The sequence below is a fragment of the Physeter macrocephalus genome, chromosome 18, assembly GCF_002837175.3.
Source record: "Physeter macrocephalus isolate SW-GA chromosome 18, ASM283717v5, whole genome shotgun sequence".
NCBI lineage: Eukaryota > Metazoa > Chordata > Mammalia > Artiodactyla > Physeteridae > Physeter > Physeter macrocephalus.
The window spans coordinates 34362778-34382411 of record NC_041231.1 but is presented as its reverse complement, the minus strand read 5'-3'; the positions used below and the strand labels follow the sequence as shown (position 1 = coordinate 34382411).

At 44.6% G+C, this 19634-nt stretch overlaps 1 protein-coding gene across 24 annotated transcripts in view; it reads right to left on the bottom strand.

The window, feature by feature from the left end:
- Positions 1-19634, bottom strand: part of FHIT (fragile histidine triad diadenosine triphosphatase) — a 1537641-nt gene that overhangs the window by 21390 nt on the left and 1496617 nt on the right. For 23 of the 24 annotated variants that reach the window (XR_003676743.2, XM_028478555.1, XM_055080195.1 and 20 more), the window contains one exon: positions 1930-2036. Coding sequence is in view for 23 of the 24 variants with exons in the window: in XM_028478555.1 (XP_028334356.1) it covers positions 1935-2036 (102 nt within the window). In the remaining variant the exon portion in view is untranslated. Of the gene's footprint in view, positions 1-1920; positions 2037-19634 lie in introns of all 24 variants that reach the window. The other variant, XM_028478562.2, reaches the window with a different exon arrangement.

Sequence of the window (19634 nt, the reverse complement as noted above, 5' to 3'; positions counted from 1 at the left end):
GCCACCTCGGACTGCTGGGAGAACTGAAGGTGATTTGTTTCGTCTGTAGCAAAAGACCCTTAAAGAGAGAGGTTCATGTTCGTTCATTGAGAAACGCACAGGGTCTCTGGCGACAGCCTGTGTGAAAAGTTAAGGTAAATATCTTTCTGGCAAGACTTATGAGGCGAGTTGATTCACCTGGCAGACAGGGGAGTTAGGCCTCAAGGCAAGACAGAAGCAAAAGCTGACAAAGCAAAGCGTGCAGGCAACTTGGGTAAGAAGTTTAAATTCTCTAAACAGTCTAGAAAACACATTGTAAGATAGAATCCTACAATTCAGCAAGCCTCAGGAAAAGCCTGGAGCTTTCTTGCCTCTCCCTGAAAGTGCCCGTTACATAAGAAAGCCAAAAAGAGAAAAATTCAGCCTAGAAAGTTGAGTCTGAAGAATGGTGACCCCCATTTGAACAGGACATCCCCAAATGACACACCGGCTTTCAGAAGAGGAATAGAACAAGGTTTGCATTCATGCCCATAGGCCTATGTTCTTAGGTAAACTAGCTAGATCCTAATGGGAGGTGGAGGAGAGAAGGGGAGAGATGAGAAGGTGAACAGCAGTGCAAAAGGTTAAAAATAAAATATCAAAGACAGCTTCTGCTACCACCACGCTATATCCCTTCAGGCAACTGGGTGCAGAGCTGACAAGCCAGTGACATGGGAGAATGAAATAAGCTTTCTAGAATGCAAGGGCCTGAGCACACAGCATATGTGAACAGTAATGGAGGGGGAGGTAGTTGACACTGGGTCTTTAAAGAGGAGGTGGGGAGAGAAAGACCAAGAAATGCACATGTATTATAAACTCACCAACATAGACTTACCTTTCCAAATGAAAACATAATACTACAACCAATGTGTTTTCTAGCTAAAAATCATAATCACCAAGTGGTTGATACAATTTGACATAATTCAACTGCTACCAGTATTTGTTCACTAATTGCATTTTTAGTTTGTATCTGATCTCCTTCAGCTGCTTATAACATAAACACATTCACACAAGACCAGATGAAGCAGACAATTTTAGAAAAGAAAAACAATTTAGAGAGGAGGCTCTGTATCTGGGCTCCATAATCCCTAAGGAGGTTTCTTAACAGGGGTGCCAGATAAAATACAGGACCCAGATAAATTTGAATTTCAGAAAACGAATAATTTTTTTTTACTCAAGGTAGGCCCCAAGATTTCATGGGCACACTCTTTATTAAGACATTTCAGAAGACGCATGAGTCCCTTGACATTGTGTAAAAATTTGGAAAGGAGATTGGCTATAGCTTTCTATCAGAGTCTTAAATCTGTGATCTCCCACTAGTGAAACATCATTAATGGAAAGAGAGAATTCTCTTTGCCTGGCCTGAGCTTCCTGGCCGCCAAAGCCAAGGGGCCAGTTTACCAAATAGCAGCCAGGAGAGGAGGCCCAAGTGAAAGGAGAGCCTGCCTGGGTGTGGCTGAGCTGTTTCAGGGCTCCTTGCAGCCTGACAGGAGTCTGAGAGTTGAGCCTGAGGACGATGGGACTCCCTGGAAGGGTTTTGATGTTTTTAAGGATCGGGTTTGCCTTCCTTACAAACTATCTCCAGCTGCTCTGTAGAGGGAGATTGGCTTGCAGAGGGGCAGGAATGGAGAGGACAGTGGACAGAGGGGACGAGGGCCTGGGGTGGGCTGCAAGGAAGGGAACAGACCAGAGCGGTATGCAGAAGGTGATGGGGAGACGGGAAGAGAGACCCAGAGGTTGGACCAAGTGCCTCAAGGGTCAGACTCCTCCCCACTCGGGCTTTAATGTTTGTGCAACCACCACTGTAGAAAGTGGGTGCGGCTGCTTTTCTGCATCCGCATTATTTCTTGAGTGAGGTTCTTGCGGGGGGTGGGGTTCTGAGCGATGATGAAGTAAACGTACAGTCTTTACCTGCGTCACTGAAAGTAGCCCCGCAGCGCCGCAGCTTCGGCTGCCATCTCCTCCTCCGATCTCCACGAGGGTGGGGAGTCCTCCTTCTCTTTGTCATGTTTCTGGAGCTTCGGAGAAGAAAACTAGGCTCATTAATAGGCCCTTGGGATCTCCGTGAACAAGTCTTGGGGGAGCGGCCAAACAGCATTCGCAAATCAGAGGCCCGGGGTGCCTGTGTCTTTCTTTTCATTGTATTAGTTGCCAGACTTTGAAAACGGAGAGGTTTTGTGTACAAATCCACATTTCCAGCTTCTGTAATACAGTAACTAGATTAGGCTGCTACACGTGGTCCCTTCACCGCCTTGTAATTATCTGCTGAGGTTGGGAGTGGGCGTCACAGACGGGGGACATCCTGCCATTTACCAAAACCCTCACCACTCTGGAACATTGCGCTTGGCCAGCATCATCCATTCGTTTTACTTCCCAGACGCCGAAGGCATTACGTTTGCCACCTACCCACAGTCGTTCCCCAAGCTGGCCTGGGGTTTACGTCCTCTTGTCTTCGGCTTAGCCTGTTATATGAGCTCTGAGCAGTTTTGCTCAGCGAACTAAAACAGCCCGGGCTAATTTATGAGAATAATAAATAGAAGGGCCATGAGTACTGAGTAAGAAAGAAAAGAGTACATGCATTAAAAGAGGCTTCAAGCAGGCAAACGGTAAAAAAACGAACAAAGAAAAACTAAATAAAAAATTAAATGAGGAGGCATCAAAAAATTAACAGTTGGTCTTAGACAAAGGAACCCTTTTAAAATCCTCTTCACATACCCATATTTATTTAAAAAACATTTTGTATATGTCTCAGATTTACATATTGAGTGAATAAAATTTCAATTCTATCAGAGAGAGAGAGGGTGTTGTCAGAACTCTCTTCTTTAGAAGAGTGCAGTTTTTCCCCTTAGTCTCCTATTGCAATTTAGTTTTATTAACTAAATTTGTTACTCCTGCGCGTGGCTCTAGACATTGTAAAATGCCGAGGGTATAAATTCTTACAGGAGGCACAACGTACTATTTCGTGTTAAGTCATTTGAGGAGATTAAGGCAGAGTAATAGCACCAATGATCAGTAGTATTCATTGGTAATAAGTATATTATTGGTGCTATAAGTAATAGCACCAATGATAAGTATGATGTACAGGGCGGTTTCTTCTTCATGTATTATTTCCTTACGCATCATCTCATTTAATCCTTACAATAGCCCATACACAAGGCAGGCACTGCTTCACTCCTCACCAAGGAAGAAACTGAGTTCCGAGGAAGTTCATTCACCTATTGGAGATCGCCCAGCAAGGAGCAGTAGTGCCCGGGGCGTCCCCGACAAATTTTGCCTTTTAGTCTATCCTGGAGGAACTGCAGCGCCACCAGAGAGTGAATAGTTCCACAGACCCTGCTCCAGCTCACCGGGTACCGTCACCCAAAAGCCAGATCCTTTGACAAAGGATCCTGCCGACTCGGGAAAAAAGCCTCACCACTAAAATAGTGGACTTTGCTATTTCAGGCCCAGCTCGCTCTCACTCTAACCCAGAGACCGCCCCCCCCGCCCCTCACCCCGGCAGCTTGCAGCAGATGGAGAAATGTCCCCATTATTTCAGAGCAAACTTTGATACAGAAGGCAAAACAGTGAGGGAACAGTAGCCTGGCCCTCCAGCTGAGCACTATTTCTACCCGGCGTAAGTTTGAGCCTAAATGAGGTTTATTAGCATATAACCAGGACACAAACATGTTTATGAGGGTCATGGATCTTCCGCTCAGAATCTGGCTGCCAGCACGCTGGTTTTACGTTTTGCCACATAGATTTAATTCTCCTTAGTGGAAGAAAACCACATTAAGAAGTCATTTCCCTCCTTGCAGAAGCAGATATGACGCAATGGCTACAGGCGAGGCAAACGGGATTGCTATTTTTCTACTCAGGAACTAATTCTCATTTTGATCCTAGCTTTAGGTCTGTTATAACTCCATCTTGTAACGATTCAATAGGACGGCAAAGAACGATGCAAAGCCCAGAAAATACGGCCTTCCCGCTTCTGGACCTGCCGTCGGAAGATGTTGAAATCCAGCCTTAAGTGGTCTCGTCACGCAGATCGCACCAGATGAACGCCAATAATTTAGGGCCTGCAAACGTCAATGCCTCCTTGGTTATTAGGCGCCCATCTGCTGTTGTCATATGCCTTACAGATGGCAACGCTGTGCCAATGCTTATAAGTTGTCTATGGAAAACAGGAAACAAGTAAAACAAAAACTAATTGTATTTGCAAAGCTCTGTTGTATATGGTTTTTAAAACTTAGGGGTCTCCCCCCCTACAAGCCCCAGATGGAAGCGTGTGGCTTTCCTTAGAACAGCCGTGCTCAACCCCGGCTGCCCACTGCGGTCACACAGAGAACTTTAACAACGACAGATGCCTGGCTCCGCCCCAGGGATTCCGATTTAACTGGTCTGGGGGGCAGCCTAGGTGTGGGGATTCTTTTCAAACTTTTCAGGCACTTGCTCTTGAGAAGCAGTGCATTTGGGAGAAGTTTGTGTGTATAGACGGAGGCCATACCAGTAACGGAAATAATACTTTTGCCTTTAAGCCCGTTGCCTACAACTCAATCGACAGTATGGAGGCTCTCCTTTGCAAACCCCGCTCTGGAACTGTAAAAAGGGAGTAGGAAGAGGTGTGATTAGTGACGTGCGTGACATGGAGTAAGAGGTGCTGAGTGTTTGCTGCTGCTGCTACCGTGACTATTGTTATCATTATTACTGTTATTATTATTATTATTATTATAGGCTGGATATCCTGTCCCCTGACAGTGACCAATGACCAACCCACAGAGGTTGTTTCCAGGGGTAAAAGTGCCTTTACCATCTTCATGGTTTCCCAGTGACCTTTATCATTTGGACCTTAACTACTGTGTGAAAGGATTCACAGCCATGATCAGACTTCAAACCCAACCAAACTAATCTAATGAGACATTCAAGTCTGAGGAGGAAATTTAGCTCCTTCAGCCCTAAAATACCAGCAATAATTCCTACCTCTCAGAGTTGTTGTAAGAAGTGACTGAAGGTATTACTGGAGGCTCCTGACAGGTAAAGGTTAAGGTCCTTAAAGTAAAAAGTATGTGGTGAAGGTCAAATGCAGTCAGAATTACTCTGGGAGCACAGCTGCCAGACTTAGCAAATAAAAATACAGGGCACTCAGTTAATCTGTTTTACTATATCTCATGCGGTATTTGGGACATACTTATACTAAAAAATATTCGTCGTTTACCTGAAATGCAAATTTAACTGGACATCCTGTATCTTATCTGGCAGCTCAGTCCTGGAGACCCCTCAGGAAGGGGCCATAGGAAGCGCTTGGTTTTATTTCGGTTGTTCCCAAAACCACCTAGCTGTGAATCCTGGAGAAGATGGAGGAGACTGTCCGAAGGAAGGTCAGATTCAAGGCTAGCATTTTATGCATTCTGGGGCTTATTATTATTTTTGCATGAAATGCAGAGGAAGTCATTAGCACTGTTTACAATCCACAGCTCATCTGTTCTGAGATGCACAGTTTTCCCCATTTTAACCTCTCTGAAATCAAAGCATGTCCTACAATCAACGGTGTGTCATGATTTAATTGGCAGTGTTTTTCTTTCTTAGTAGTACTTAAAATAACAGTAGTTCTTTCAACTAGGGTGTCTGGGAGTCAGTGCTGTATAGGTCTCCATCTCTCTCCTCCCTGCTGTGAGGCCACAGAAGTTAAATCATGAATATGCTCAGCACCAAGTCAGATGTAACATCTATTCCTTCCCTTCTCCGTATGCAACAGCAGGAGTTGAAACCCTTTTCAGAAGCGTGGTTCTCTGAGGAAGGCTCATGCCAAAGTTACAAAGTTTGCAGAAAGTCGAACCAAAGTCTTTATTCACATTCCACAGAGGGAAGTCTGTGATGGCTCCTCGAAGTGAATTCTATTTCTATACAGCTTTGAAAAGAGATTTAAAAAAAAAAAACCTGTATCTGCAGTCTTCCTGCTTTATCTGCCTGAAATGATTTGGGGGGAAGGTAGTGTTAACAGGATTTCTGATTGAAGTACTGACGATACGTGTCGATTTGGACACTGTGCTACCTCCTGTGCATTGAGTGTGTTCTCACAAGGCATGTGGGGCAATGATTAATTCCCTGATGTAATGCTCAAACTGCCTTGACTATTGACATTTTTATAGCTCTGTAATGGAATACAGTAGGAGAGATGATTCGCAATAATTTAAACGTTTTTCTCAGAATTTAGAACTAACCTGTAGTAAAATGCCAAATTATCTTCAAAGAGCAGAAAAACAATTTGAAGCCACTTCTCAAAGAAACCGGTGGCTGATTATAAACTTGGGTGGTGGTCTAAAATTCATCGATATCTTTCATTGTTTAGTTTCGTAAAACAGTATAAAGAGCGGAGAGTTTAAACCATTTCTTACAGGTTGATGGTTCTGCTCAGACAGGTGTTTATATAAAGTATTGCAAGGAAAAGAATTTCAATGGGAAGTAAAGCCTTCATTTTTTTTAGCTCTGACCCTCTGTTACTGCTTTGAATTTAGCCAACAAGCCTCTGTGGAGCACATGATATACACTCCAGGCACCGTTCTAGCTCTTAGGAAAGCTGTAACGATGAATAAGACAAAAACCTTTGCCTTCTGGGGTCTCACCACCCAACAGGGCAGACAGACAGACAGATTCATACACACATCATTTAGTCCAAGTCAGTATGGTGTAAATACTGGACTAGAAGTTCTATCATAGCGCTCTCAGGATATCTGGGGGAGACAATAATTCTTACTGGGGTAGGGTCTGCGGTTGGCTTTAAAAAAAATCAAGATTTGCACTGGCTTCAAAGATGGTGATGGGATTTTAAGGACAGGGTTGTTCTGGGCAATGGGGACAGCTTCAGCAAACACATGAGGTATCTGCCAGCTCTCCTGTAACCTGTGCCCATTGCCAGCTTCACCGTCCTCTGGTACTACTCTTTCTTTCGTGACGAATGCTGCCCCGGCATCCTAGCCATGCCTGCCCGTCTATCAGAGTTGTTGAGAGAGCTGAAACTTAGTTGCCGTTTTGAGAAGCTTTAACATTCCATTGCTTAAAGAAGGGACCCACACCCCAGTGGCCCAAAAGACGGCCTCCAGTTCTACAGTTCAAAACTGCAAAAAGTTTTGAACCCTATTGAGAAAGATAGTCCCTTCCCAATCACCTTTCAGTCGTCTGAGTAATCAAAGTCTCCGTCGGTATGAGCTTGTCCTGAACACGGTACCAGTGTGACCTCTAACAGAATGAGAGGCGCCATCCAGACTCTAGCTAGAATATGACTGTTTTATTTAGATCTTATTTATTTGAGGCTTATCTCCCATTTATGATGCCATCTCAAGTTTGCTTTTAAAGTAAACGTAAGTTAAAAATAAGAGTCAATTTAGAAAATATATTAAGTAAAAATGTGGGCAACATGGCATTCACCTTGGGAGATGGTCCAGAGGTGGGAATTGGAGCGGAGATGGGGGCAGTGACTGCAGACGTGAAGCTTGGGCCTTTTAGAACACGCGACAGCCACGTGGGCGTGGTTGTTTTTATTGAGTTGAACAGTAGAAGGCTCCAGAATTTTTTTTTTTTTTAATGACAGTTGCTTAGAAGTCAAAATAATTTCATATGATAAGAGCTCTGAAGAGAATCAGAGCAGCGTGATGTGCAGGGATGGTGGAACTTTCGGGGAGGGGGTGTCTGGAGCAAGGCCTCATGAAGAGGTGCCATTTCAGCTGCGACATGAACAACGATTAGAGGTCCATGAAGCAAAGGGCTAGGAGGACAGCAAGTGGACAGCAACCTGGGGGGAAAAGGAAGCTTGGCATCTGAGTAACTGGCTGGAAGAGTAAGTGCGGGAGATAGCAGGTCCCTTACAGCTGGTGGGGATGGCTAGGAGGTTTGGAGTTTATCTTTGGTGCAGTGGGAAGATAGATATTAAAGGGTTAGAAGCAGGGAAGTAAAAGGACTAGAATAACTTTTCATAGAGAAGAGCCCGGCTGGGGAATTAGAGGGAGACAAGCTAGTGCAGCAGCCAGGGTGGAGTGGGGCTCAGGTGCCCACAGTCACGGTGGCGGTCGGTTAGTGCAGTGCGTGCAGTTAGTGAGAAGGCTTGGCCCCTCCCTGTACATGGACCTCTGCCTCTGATGCCTCCTTCCAGGCACTCTGGCTCCCCTGCTCAAGGCTGCTCTGAACCAGTGTGAAAAATCGCTCCGTTTCGGCTCAATACGTGCAGAACACTTCCCTAAGAACCCTTTCTGGACCTTTTAGATTGGCACCGAGTTCTATTTCATGATCTTGATGCTGTCTCACTTTCTCTGTCTCTCTCATACACATACAGCCAGCATCCTTTGAGCACATATTTTGTCCCCAAACACCGAATGTCCTTTCTCTACGTACTGGTTACTGAGCAGATTATCACCACTTTGGGCTTTCTTGGTGTCCTAATGAATCTCCTCTTGCTTTCACTTGAGGCAAAAAAAACCCCACAAAAAACAAACGACTTGTGTCATCAACCTCTTGCTGCCACTTCTGCTTCTTTAGAACCCTGAGATTCTTCAGATATTTCTTTGGGCAAAACTATGTTCATTTCCTCCCTTCTTTCTCTCCATGGGAGGGATCCTGTGAGCTGAAACTCTGGACTAACCACTAGCTTACTGCAACCAAATTACCTGCGGTTCCCTCTGTTCACTGTTGAGTTTCCATAGCCCAGTTCCTTGCCCTTTATGGAGAGAAATTCTGGTAATTGATGGAGCATTCATCATTTGATTAGTTGCCAAAGCTCTGACCTGAGCCTAACTTGCTTGAGTAGAAGCAAAAGTTTTTATAGTGCTGCCAATGGGGCCAAAATGCTGAAATAAACTATTATATTAATTAATGACATCCTACTTTCAAGGAGCATAGAGTGTTGATGTTTAAGAATTTGTAACCCCCAAAAGTATTTGCCAAACCACTGTACTATAACAGAGCCCAGTTGCTTATCCATTTATCCATTAAAGTATCACATTGTCAAGCCGATTGCCAAAGCGGCAAATGAGACTGCCAGCATCACAATTTGGATGAGACACTACTCGACTAAACTGTGAACGGTCTTCAGAGCATCCCATACACCCTAACAACCTGTACAAAGCCCGGTGAACAATTCTGGCCTGCTGGGGTGCACAGCTGCCATCAGAAAATCGCTTTAATTGGTGGGACGTTCAAGTTTGCGGTTTTCCATCAGAAGCTTGTTAGGAGCAGTTCGGCAAAAAGCAATTGTGGCTTCTGGCCCTATGCAGAGTTGATTTTAATTAAAACATCAAAGGGGTCACACTTCCGGTCAGGGGAGCGGAACCTGAAACGTGCATCTGAGAAGGGAGGCCCACCTGGATCTGCCGCGCTGCAGGCCACCGTCTAGAACTTCCTGACAACGTGACATCAGGGCAGTTGAGGAACAGGACTCAGCAATGGGGCTGTGATGGAGCACTGGGGGTTGATACCGGCGTCGCTATATTTGAGAATCATCGGCACAGACAGAGTGAAGGGCAAACTCGGCTTATTCCTAGGACACCCCACTGCTAAAATTCTCCTCATAGCTTACTGTAGTGGGCTTCATGTTCGTAAGGGATGAGCCTTATCCTGCCTCACAGTGGGGCTTAGCATGTCAGCTGACAGTCCCATTTACAGCGGTAACCTGGCTGCGAGGGCTCGGTAGACAAATCAATCGCACTCACCCAGGAGTTCTTGGCTCTTCCAATTATTAAAAAAAAAAAAAAAAATCCAAAAAAAAAAGCACTCAACAATAGCTGATTTGGTAACAAGCCTCGTGTCTAGTTCCCACGTTTATGGTAGAAATCACCAAATCACAGTAACGTCCATCTTTGTAGCCTCACTGCTTGTGTGTCTGACACCCAGGAGTGGGTTTTCAAGAAACATTTGTCAAAATCGGTCTCTAAGTTACAGCTGCCCTCCCAACCTACTGGCTGTGCAAGTTCATCATCCCCGTTTTCCAGATGAATCACCCAGGTCTCTTAGGCATGTAAGTCAGGAGAACATCGCATGGCTAATTAGGAACACTCATCGGTTCGGATTAGAAATACAGTTTGCCGGCTCCTAGTGCACTCACTCAGGGATCCACTCTGTAAATTTTCCTTTGGTTAACAAACATTTTTGAAAACACGGGTACTAAAGCAGACCAGAAAAGAAAACCAAAGTTGCAAACAGAGATCAGCCTCTGAGCTGGGGTGCCTCCTCTGCGGGTGGGGGGCGGGGGAGGGGGGCAGTTGTCTCCCAGGGCGGTTTTCAGTAAATAACTGCTGGTCACTGACGCCTTGCCCCAGGCTCCACCCTATCTGAGTTTTCCTGGTTTTTCCATGGGTAGGAGATTAGCGAAGTCACAGGGACTAGAGATTTCTACCAGTTTGATTTCCTCAGGCCTCCTGTTTCTAAAAACATGCTCACCGAGAAATGAAATGAAGCGCGCTTGGAAAGGGAGGTTTGTGATGAAGGAAACTTCAGAGAAGGAAGCATTTATTCAGAAAGCAATTTCCTCAGCCAGTCATGCTCTGTAAGCCTTTTTTCCCCTCCATGTTTAGGATACTGGTGTTTGAACAAGTGTTCTCCTCCTTTCTCCCTGGAGTGATGTCAACCTGTGGTACTCAGAATGAGGAAAGGGAAAAGGCAAAGGGCCAATTTCAGGTTCTGTTTGAATCTCCTGAACTTTTTGTTTTCTATTTGCTCCTGCTACAGTATGGCTTGTTTTTTTTTCAAAGGCGCCTTACAGAAACTTTAGAAGCATGGTCCAGGCGAGACAGCTTATCCCCGAAGAGGGTGCTAAGACAGTACACCACCAAAAATTCACTGCCCTAGACATGGCCTCAGAATCCTGCTTAACACAATGCTCCAGGCAGCTACAACTGGGCCTCAAAATAAAACCCATTTGGAGAAGCTGAACTAGGTTAGGGGGTTGCAAATATGGGTCCCCCAAACACTGGAAACTCGTTTGTCTGCAGAACTCATTCGGTTAATCAACAAAGAGTAAGCTGTCTTCCATGTGCTGGCACAGTTCATTGCACCGTGCAGTGGTAAGCAGGCTGGGCAAGGCCGAGTGTGCTCAGGAGGCTTACATTCGAGGAGAGAAGGCAGGCCATTAGCAAGGAATCAAATCTATTACAACCGTGAGAGAGAATAATAAAGAGAACTATCAGTACATTAGATGGTATGATCAGGGAAGACTGCTCGGAGGAGGTGACAGTTAAGGCTGCGAGCGATCAGCAAGTGCTGGAAGAGAAGAGGGACTGGATGATTCACTGGTCGCATCACCTTTGTTCAGCACCTATTTTTTCTAGGCTCAGAAGAATAGCAATCGGGTGAAGACACAGGGAGTCCAGACTTGGCGAGGTGAAGGAGGGGAGGCCAGTCTGGCCTTTGAACGTGGGCAGCGCCGCTCCCTGGCTTGAGTTTTGCTTACTGGGTCTCTCCCTCACCTTAACATCAGGTCTTGCTAACGGGAAGCTTTCCACAGGAAAGCGGATGAGCAGCAAGTTATTTGCACAAGTGGTGACCACCATGGAGCAGCGAGGATGCTGGCTGACCTCGGAAACTTCTCTCCGAATGTCCAGCATATGTTTGGCAGAGCTGAAAGAGCTCCCCTAGCACCAGCCAGCCAGGTGCCTGGCACCAGGACCACATGTGGGCAGATGACAAATGACTAACAAACAGAAAACCTATATTCCAGGGGTGCTCACCACTCCGCTGGATTGGTCATGCTGCCTTCTGTATACAAGACGATCGTTCTGCCTCTGGTTACAAAACTGCACCCTCTGAAGCTGCTGTGCACCCCTTGGAATTAACCTACCCTCCGTGACTTAGCAACCCATTCATTTCTGATGGAACTCTTCCAATGCCCTTCAAAGAACCTGGCCGGTGTACACTGCACAAACATTCGGAGCCAGCCTTTCCCAAACGCCTCTCTCTATTTCATTTAAAAACCTTCTTTAATGAAGACATAAAGCCTTGAATGCGGCTGGAATGCTAAGCTTACCAGGCATGACAACAGATCTCTGTCACAGAGGATTTCAAAGGCCTTTAAAAACAAAAGAACAAAAAAAACCCCAGAATACTCAAAAGAAACTGAGATTTCCTTGTTAATGGGCTCAGTTGTTCATTTTATATACCCTATAAGTGACCATAATCCAGAAATCAGCACAGACAATGGAGATATAAGGCAACTGCAAACACACACAGACACACACAGCTTCGCCTGAGTGAAAAGTTAAAATGCAATAACGGGCTCATGACTTTTTTGAAGCATCAGGCTAGAAAAAAGATACTCTCACCTTTTTCAGCTTCCTACTGTGCAGCTCTCAATTATTCATTACTAAGATGATCAAAAGGCACTACACACACACACACACACACACACACAAATACAAAAATCCCAGGGTTGGCTCTCATATATATATGGCTTGATTTTAAAATATTAGTATCTTTGATATTCCCATTAAAGCTGAAAATATTATTATTGGGAGTTATAACTTCATGTATGAAAAACCCATACAAATCATTTGAGAGTCCTAATCTTTTAATTAATCTCACCTCAGTGCAGCTCAAGGGTTTAAAGGAATTTGTTTGGTTGGTTTTAAAAGATAAAAGATCAGAATGCTTTAAAATAGCTTTTTGTAATTTCAGGTATCTATTTAAAAGTCCAGCAATGAATATTCAAAAAAAGCTTGGTTCTAGAATCAGGATTTAAAACACATATTTAAAGTCCTCGGGTCCAAACATCATGTGACATCTGTATCCCTTCTGCCATATCGCTGCCAAGGGGCGCACTCATGCCCTGTCTTGAATGTTCCAGGGATGAATATCCTATTGCTCCTCAGACAGTCGGACCCTAGCTGACAAGCTGTGCTAGGAGACCATCCTTCCTCACCCTGAGTCTAAATCTCCCTTCCCCCAACTTCTACACGGAAGTCCTACCTTCAGCTCTTAGAGTCACACCACACAAGATCAAGTTAATGTAAAGATATTACTTTTGAGTACTGATGAATTTGAGCTGTACCTAAATCTGGCAACACTGCGGGCTAGAGAGGACACAAACCCGCAGGAGTGCTCTGGCATTGCCTGTGAGAGAATATATTGAAACAACCTCTTTGGGAAACAGTTTGGCATTATCTCCTAAAGCTGACGTCAATTCACAGTACCCTAAAACCCAGCAGTACTACACCCAGGTACGTACCCGAGAGAAATTCTCGCCCACGTACATGAGAATCTTCAAAGTAGCTCTGATTCAAACAGCAAAAGCCTGGACATGGCCACTTATTCAGAAAGTAGATGAATAAAATGTGATATATTCATATGATGGAATATTACACAGTGATCGAAATAATTGTTTGATAGAGACAATTAGCCCATATGGACTAATCTCAATAACATACTCTTAAGGAAAAAAAAAAAAGTTCCCAAAAGATATTATGCAGCATGATACTTTTTTATAAAGTTGAAAAGTATATATTTGTCAGTTGTTTTTTGGGAATGCACAGAGATGCCTAAAACTAGGTAAAAAACAGTAAAGGAATGGGGACTATGGGATTCAGGGTGATGGACAGCTCAGTATGGGGGAGGGTGGGGAAAAGAGGGGGTGTAGTCTTATCACATGGTTAGACATAGGATGTGGTACACGCATACAATGGAATATCAGCCATAGAAAAGAACAGAATAATGCCACGTGCAGCAACGTGGGTGGACCTAGAGATTGTCATACTGAGTGAAGTAAGTCAGAGAAAGACAAATATCATACGATACCGCTTACATGTGGAATCTAAAAAAAGGGTACAAATGAACTTATCTACAAAACAGAAATAGTTACAGATGTAGAAAACAAACTTATGGTTACCAGGGGGTAAGGGGGGGGGGTGAGAGGGGTAAATTGGGAGATTGGGATTGACAGATACACACTACTATATACGAAAGAGATAACCAATAAGGACCTACTGTATAGCACAGGGAATTCTACTCAGTACTCCGTAATGGCCTATATGGGAAAAGAATCTAAAAAAGAGTGGATATGTGTATATAACTGATTCACTTTGCTCTACAGCAGAAACTAACACAACATTGTAAATCAACTCTACTCCAATGAAAATTTTTTAAAGAGGAAAAAAATATCGTAGCTTTTGTTTTGAGTGATGCGTGTGAAGATACGCATTAGCCATTAAAATATAACTACTTAAATAACTCTATGAAAGCAAACAAAGATGACCATCCTCAGGCAACACTTAGACTTACACCACGGGATGACTACAATTTCCCTCACTATGGAAATCCAGCTTCCATTCTGAGACCCTCCGTAAGAATTACTACATGGTAGCACTTGCCATGTCAAAGCACCGAAGTTATTAATTGGATTCCAGATGTCTAAAATTGATGTATCCCTTCACTGAATCCCCACCCCCACCCCAGGATCTATTTTGGATATAACACTCCACACAGGATGCTGTTCTTAATTAAAACTGCTCTGCCTTAAGAGCTTTATGTCTGCGAGATAGTCATCCAAACACTCTCCCCTCCATAGATTTGCTCTTATGGCCTATCTCCGAAGCAAAAGTAATACTTGCCTGGATTTTAATAAACACGTCTGCAGTAGTAATATAAATAATTTCACATGCTTTCTACATTTCATAATCTCTCTTGGTGCTTTTCTTTATGCTGATTGCCACGCCAAGACTGTATTTTAAGGGCTTGGTAGCAGCTCTGTCTCCATTTCTGGTGTCCACCTTAGGGGGCAACAAACAGTATGCTGATTGCTGTTTCGGTAGGAAGCACAGACATGATGTTGAAAAAGCCATTTAATATCCAAGCTACTTTATTCCTCTCCGTCTGTCTTTAATTTTTGACTTTGACTCCAGCTCATTGACATTAGGCTGAAGCCTAGTAGCCAAGTTATCAGTCCAAGATCTGCGAGTGTTCCTAATTGGTTACTCAGATGGTGTCTACCAGATGCCAAAATTAAAAATTTAAAAAAATCAAGCAAACTAATGTTTTGGCACCCAAGAGGCAAAACGACCTGCTGAGGGACTAGTTCTTTCACTTTGCAAATGGTTATTCGAGCTTTGGGTGGAGAGGCAACTCAATCTACTTATAAAAGGAGTCAGATTTGGGACTTAATTCTTCAGCCAAAAGGCAGCTGAATCAGGAGGAACGAACACGGCTCTATGGAAAAGGAACCCCTGTCCATGGCCGAAGGAGAGATGCTCTTGGTCCAACACTAGGGAGCCTGCTGCTCTAGGGAAGTGGAAAACATCAAAGGATGGGAGCCCAAGAATCAAGATGGCATAACTTTGTTGCTGTTCTACTACTTTTTTTTTTTTTAATCGATGGAACTCTAGTGAGTGCTTGCTAAGCGCCAGGTACAGAGATGATCTCATTTAATCCTTTTAACAGCACCTACCTCATGGTGCTGCCATCTCCATTTTCAGATGAGGAAATTAAGGCTCAGAGATGTGATCTTACAGCTCATGGGTTGTGGGACTTCAGGGCCCGCTCCCTCAACCTGCATTCCCTCTCTCATAAAACAGTGCTGAACATTTGCTAAGCAATAGGGATTAGGTTGAAGTATCTCCATCAAAGCACTTTTGTGAATGGAATCTCCTTGGATCAACTTTGGGGTAGGTAGAGGCACAGTGTCATCGTCCTCATTTTACAGAGAAGGAAACAAAGGTCGAGAGAGATTAAGTGAATTGCTTGAGTCTTCTGCAGTCTTGGACGGAAAGCCTCAACATGTTTCTCTACTAAAAACGACCTTTGATTAATAAATAACAGGGTGGCCTGCCTCTAGTTTCTGAATTGGAACATCACAACTGAAGAAGCATGTATTGGGGGATCTCTTATTAAAAAACAGAAATTAAATTATAGGCGATGGGTCAGGGCACTTTCAGCTCAGTCTTTTAACCCTTGCCGTCTGTGCTCGGTCCTGAGTTACTGGTCCTCGACCCGGCTTTCTCGGAACGATAGGCCCTCAATTTACCAGTTCACCCTCATCTCTCAACCCTTCACACTGCTTCCATCCTATCTGAGTAGGAGTGGTTCTTTCAACAACCTGCCGCCTCTTTCACCACCAGCCCTTTGCACATACTAGTCTCTCTGAATGGAATACATTTCTTCTCCTGTTCCACCAAGGCTAGACTAGGCGGTCCTTCAATAAGGTTCTATTTCAGGACATTTATTGTGTTGTAAGTATCTTCCCCGCTAAATTATAGGCAAAGCCACTTCTATGAGCAATATTCAGTCTTTCCTTAACCTTCAAAACACTAATGCCACATGGTTCACTCTAATACCTTAGCAATGACCTGACAAAACTAGAGCTAGGCACATAGTCGTTCACTAAATACTTCTGGCCCAAATAAGCCAACTATAACAGATATTTAGAAGGGTGACACAGTTATAACCATCCCCAGCCCTCAAAAAAAGGTTTGATTATGTTCTCTAAACCAAACATTATAATACTAATGCAGGAACGGAGATGTACACTGTAAAAGAGGATACAGAACAAACTTGGATTTCTCTGTAGCCCTCATCAATCTGAAATTTATCCGTTTTTACTTAATCACACTTCTATGGTATATAAACTTATGAAGAATCTGAGCAGAGAGCCAAACCTTGGGTGTCCCTAGTCTTTGCCCGTGGATCCCCAATGGCATCTCCCCTCTTCCAAGGACAAGTGGAGAGAAAACTGCACAACAAGCAAAAGGACGAATGAAAGATATCTTTGTGCCCACTTACAGGTCAGCATTCCACCCTTATTTGTGATCCATAATTAGTGACAATTGCATTTTTTCAGAGTCTGGAAAAAAAACCCAAGGCAGCTGACCTCAGTTGTCCCACAGCTAATCATCCTTTGGAGGAGACGCTTGAGAGCAAATGGAAGCAGCAGGGTGCTGCCCAGGCTGTGGTGCGGAGTATGCTTCGGGTGGTCCGTGAGCACCGATGGCCAAATCCTCTTCCTGAGCTGGCCTGGTCCTGACACTCTCCCACCTTGCATTGGGTGAGGCGGGCATCAGCAGGCCGCCCTGCAAGAGACTTGGCATGATGCCCGCCCATCTCTACAAAGTTCCTTCTCATGGTGGGCACTCTTCTACGAGGATTCCTAATTGTATATGTGCACAGGCTGCGTCAAATGCAGTCTTCTTTGCCTCTGCTCACAGCGTATTACATTTTTAATCAGTATATATAATTACTTACCACAAGCTGCCAGGCCAGATTTTCTAAGCATTAGTCTAATTAACTTAAGCTTGGTAATTATGTTGCAGATACCACAGCAGTACACACAGAATTTGCAGATTATGCCACCAGCTTATTTGATTCCAATAACATGTCTTCTCAGAAGGTGGGTTAGTTTTTTTTGTTGTTTTTTTTTTTTGCGGTACGCGGGCCTCTCACTGCTGTGGCCTCTCCCATTGAGGAGCACAGGAGCACAGGCTCCGGGCGCGCAGGCTCAGCGGCCATGGCTCACGGGCCCAGCCGCTCCGCGGCACGTGGGATCTTCCCGGACCGGGGCACGAACCCGTGTCCCCTGCATCGGCAGGCGGACTCTCAACCACTGCACCACCAGGGAAGCCCAGTGGGTTAGTTTTGATTTTTTTTTTTTAATGGCCATCTGATAATTACTTAGGTTTCAAAGTTTTCCCTTAAAAATAAAATCAGTCTATTTAAGACAGCTTCTCAAATTATTAACATAGACTAGACTGAAATAATAGATTTCTGTGTATTTGTACACACAAAAATCTTTTTTTTTTTACTAATATAAGCTCAAGCTGAGGAAGTATTAAAATATAAAGAATTCTGACGGTCGAATAACAGAACTTTCCATGTTTCGACTTGTCTATGCTTTGCCTTTTCCATTTACACTTGTCTTCATGAAAAATAAGGGGGAAAAAAACAAAAAGCAAAAGAAACAGAAAACCTCCAAGACTTACAGGCAAGAAAGGTCAGCTTCTGGTTCAATTAGGGCATGATAAACTCGCATAAGGATAATAACCAACGTACAGAGGGTTTGCTGTGTGCCAGGCACTGTGTTAAGCCCTTTTTGTGGATTGTCTCATCAATTCATCCTAACAGCCCTGTGCAGTAGGTATATGTTATGGGTTGAATTGCATCCCTCCGAAAGATATGTTGAATCCCAAACCCCCAGGACCTCAGAATGCAAGCTTGTTTGGAAATAGGGTCTTTACAGAGGTAATCAGTTTCAAAGAAGGTCGTTACAGTGGGCCCTGATCCAATAAGACTGATGTCGTTTTACAAAGGGGAAATGTGGACACAGAGACAGCCATGTACACAGCGAGGATGCCACGTGAAGATGAAGGCAGAGATCAGGGTGATGATCAGCAGGCTAAGGAATGCCAGAGACGGCCAGCAGACCACCACGAGCTAAGAGAGACACCTCAGAAGGAACCAAACCTGCTGACACTGTGATCTCAGACTTCTAGCCTCCGGAACTGTAAGACGACAAAACTCTGCCGTTTAAGCCACAGAGTGTGTGGTACTTTGTTACAGCAGCCCTGGCACATGAATACAGTGTGCATACTCACACTCCTCGCTGTGCAGGGGCCGAGGCTCAGAAGAGCTGTGTGATGTGCCCAAGGCCACACAGCTGTCACAGGCAAGGATGGAGTCCTCAACCAGGCTTTTCCGACTCCCAAGCTCATGCCCTTGGCCTCACCCACTGCTCTGCCACACTGCCTCGACCTAGGAGGGTGGAGAGAATCCATGCCACAAACCCCAGAAATGGCTGGCATGCTGTGATCATTTCAATGCTTCTAAATTAAGAGTGAGACTGAGGGAGTGGCTGTTTCCAAGTTTATACGCAGCTTCTTTTATTTAAAACAGAAAATGACTGCTGGAAATACCTGCTTCCTTGTTTCCCATGGGCAACAAAACAGAATTTACCTTTTCTCAGAGTGAGAGCAGCGGTGATATTTTGTTCTCTTCCCACCTCTAACATGAGAGGATAATGGGCCAAAATATCACTTGCCAACTATGAAAGGCATAAGGGGAAAACAACAAATAAAATAGCTCAACCCAGTGAATAGCGTCTGAGAGGGAAGGACAGATAGGCTTTCCCAAGATGTAATAACAGATGGAAAGAGCAAGAGAGAGAACAAGTCTGCTTCATAGAGGCCACAGACATGGAGTAATTCTTGGGAAGAGATGCAACCTTGGCTCGGGAAGGAAAGCATAGGAATAAGAAGAAGAAGAAAAAAAAAAGACAATTCCTCAAGAATGTCTTTTGGAATGAATCCGATGGAAAGCTTGACGCCAGACAGAGGTAGGAAGCTCACATCCACTGAGGGCCTATTACAGCTGGTGTGCGTAGGACAGTAACAGCATTCAATCCCTCCACTCCCCGAGAATCTTGTGAAGTAGAAGCTATCACCTCCCTGCCACATCCCACTTGACAGGAAATAGGGGCTCTGAGCAGTGAAACAATTAGCTCGAGGCCGGATGTCTCCCTGGCCCAGCAAATCACTGGCAATGCCTACGCAGAAGAACAATGCAGGGCTTCCCTGGTGGTGCAGTGGTTGAGAATCCGCCTGCCAATGCAGGGGACACGGGCTCGTGCCCCGGTCCGGGAAGATCCCACATGCCGCGGAGCGGCTGGGCCCGTGAGCCACGGC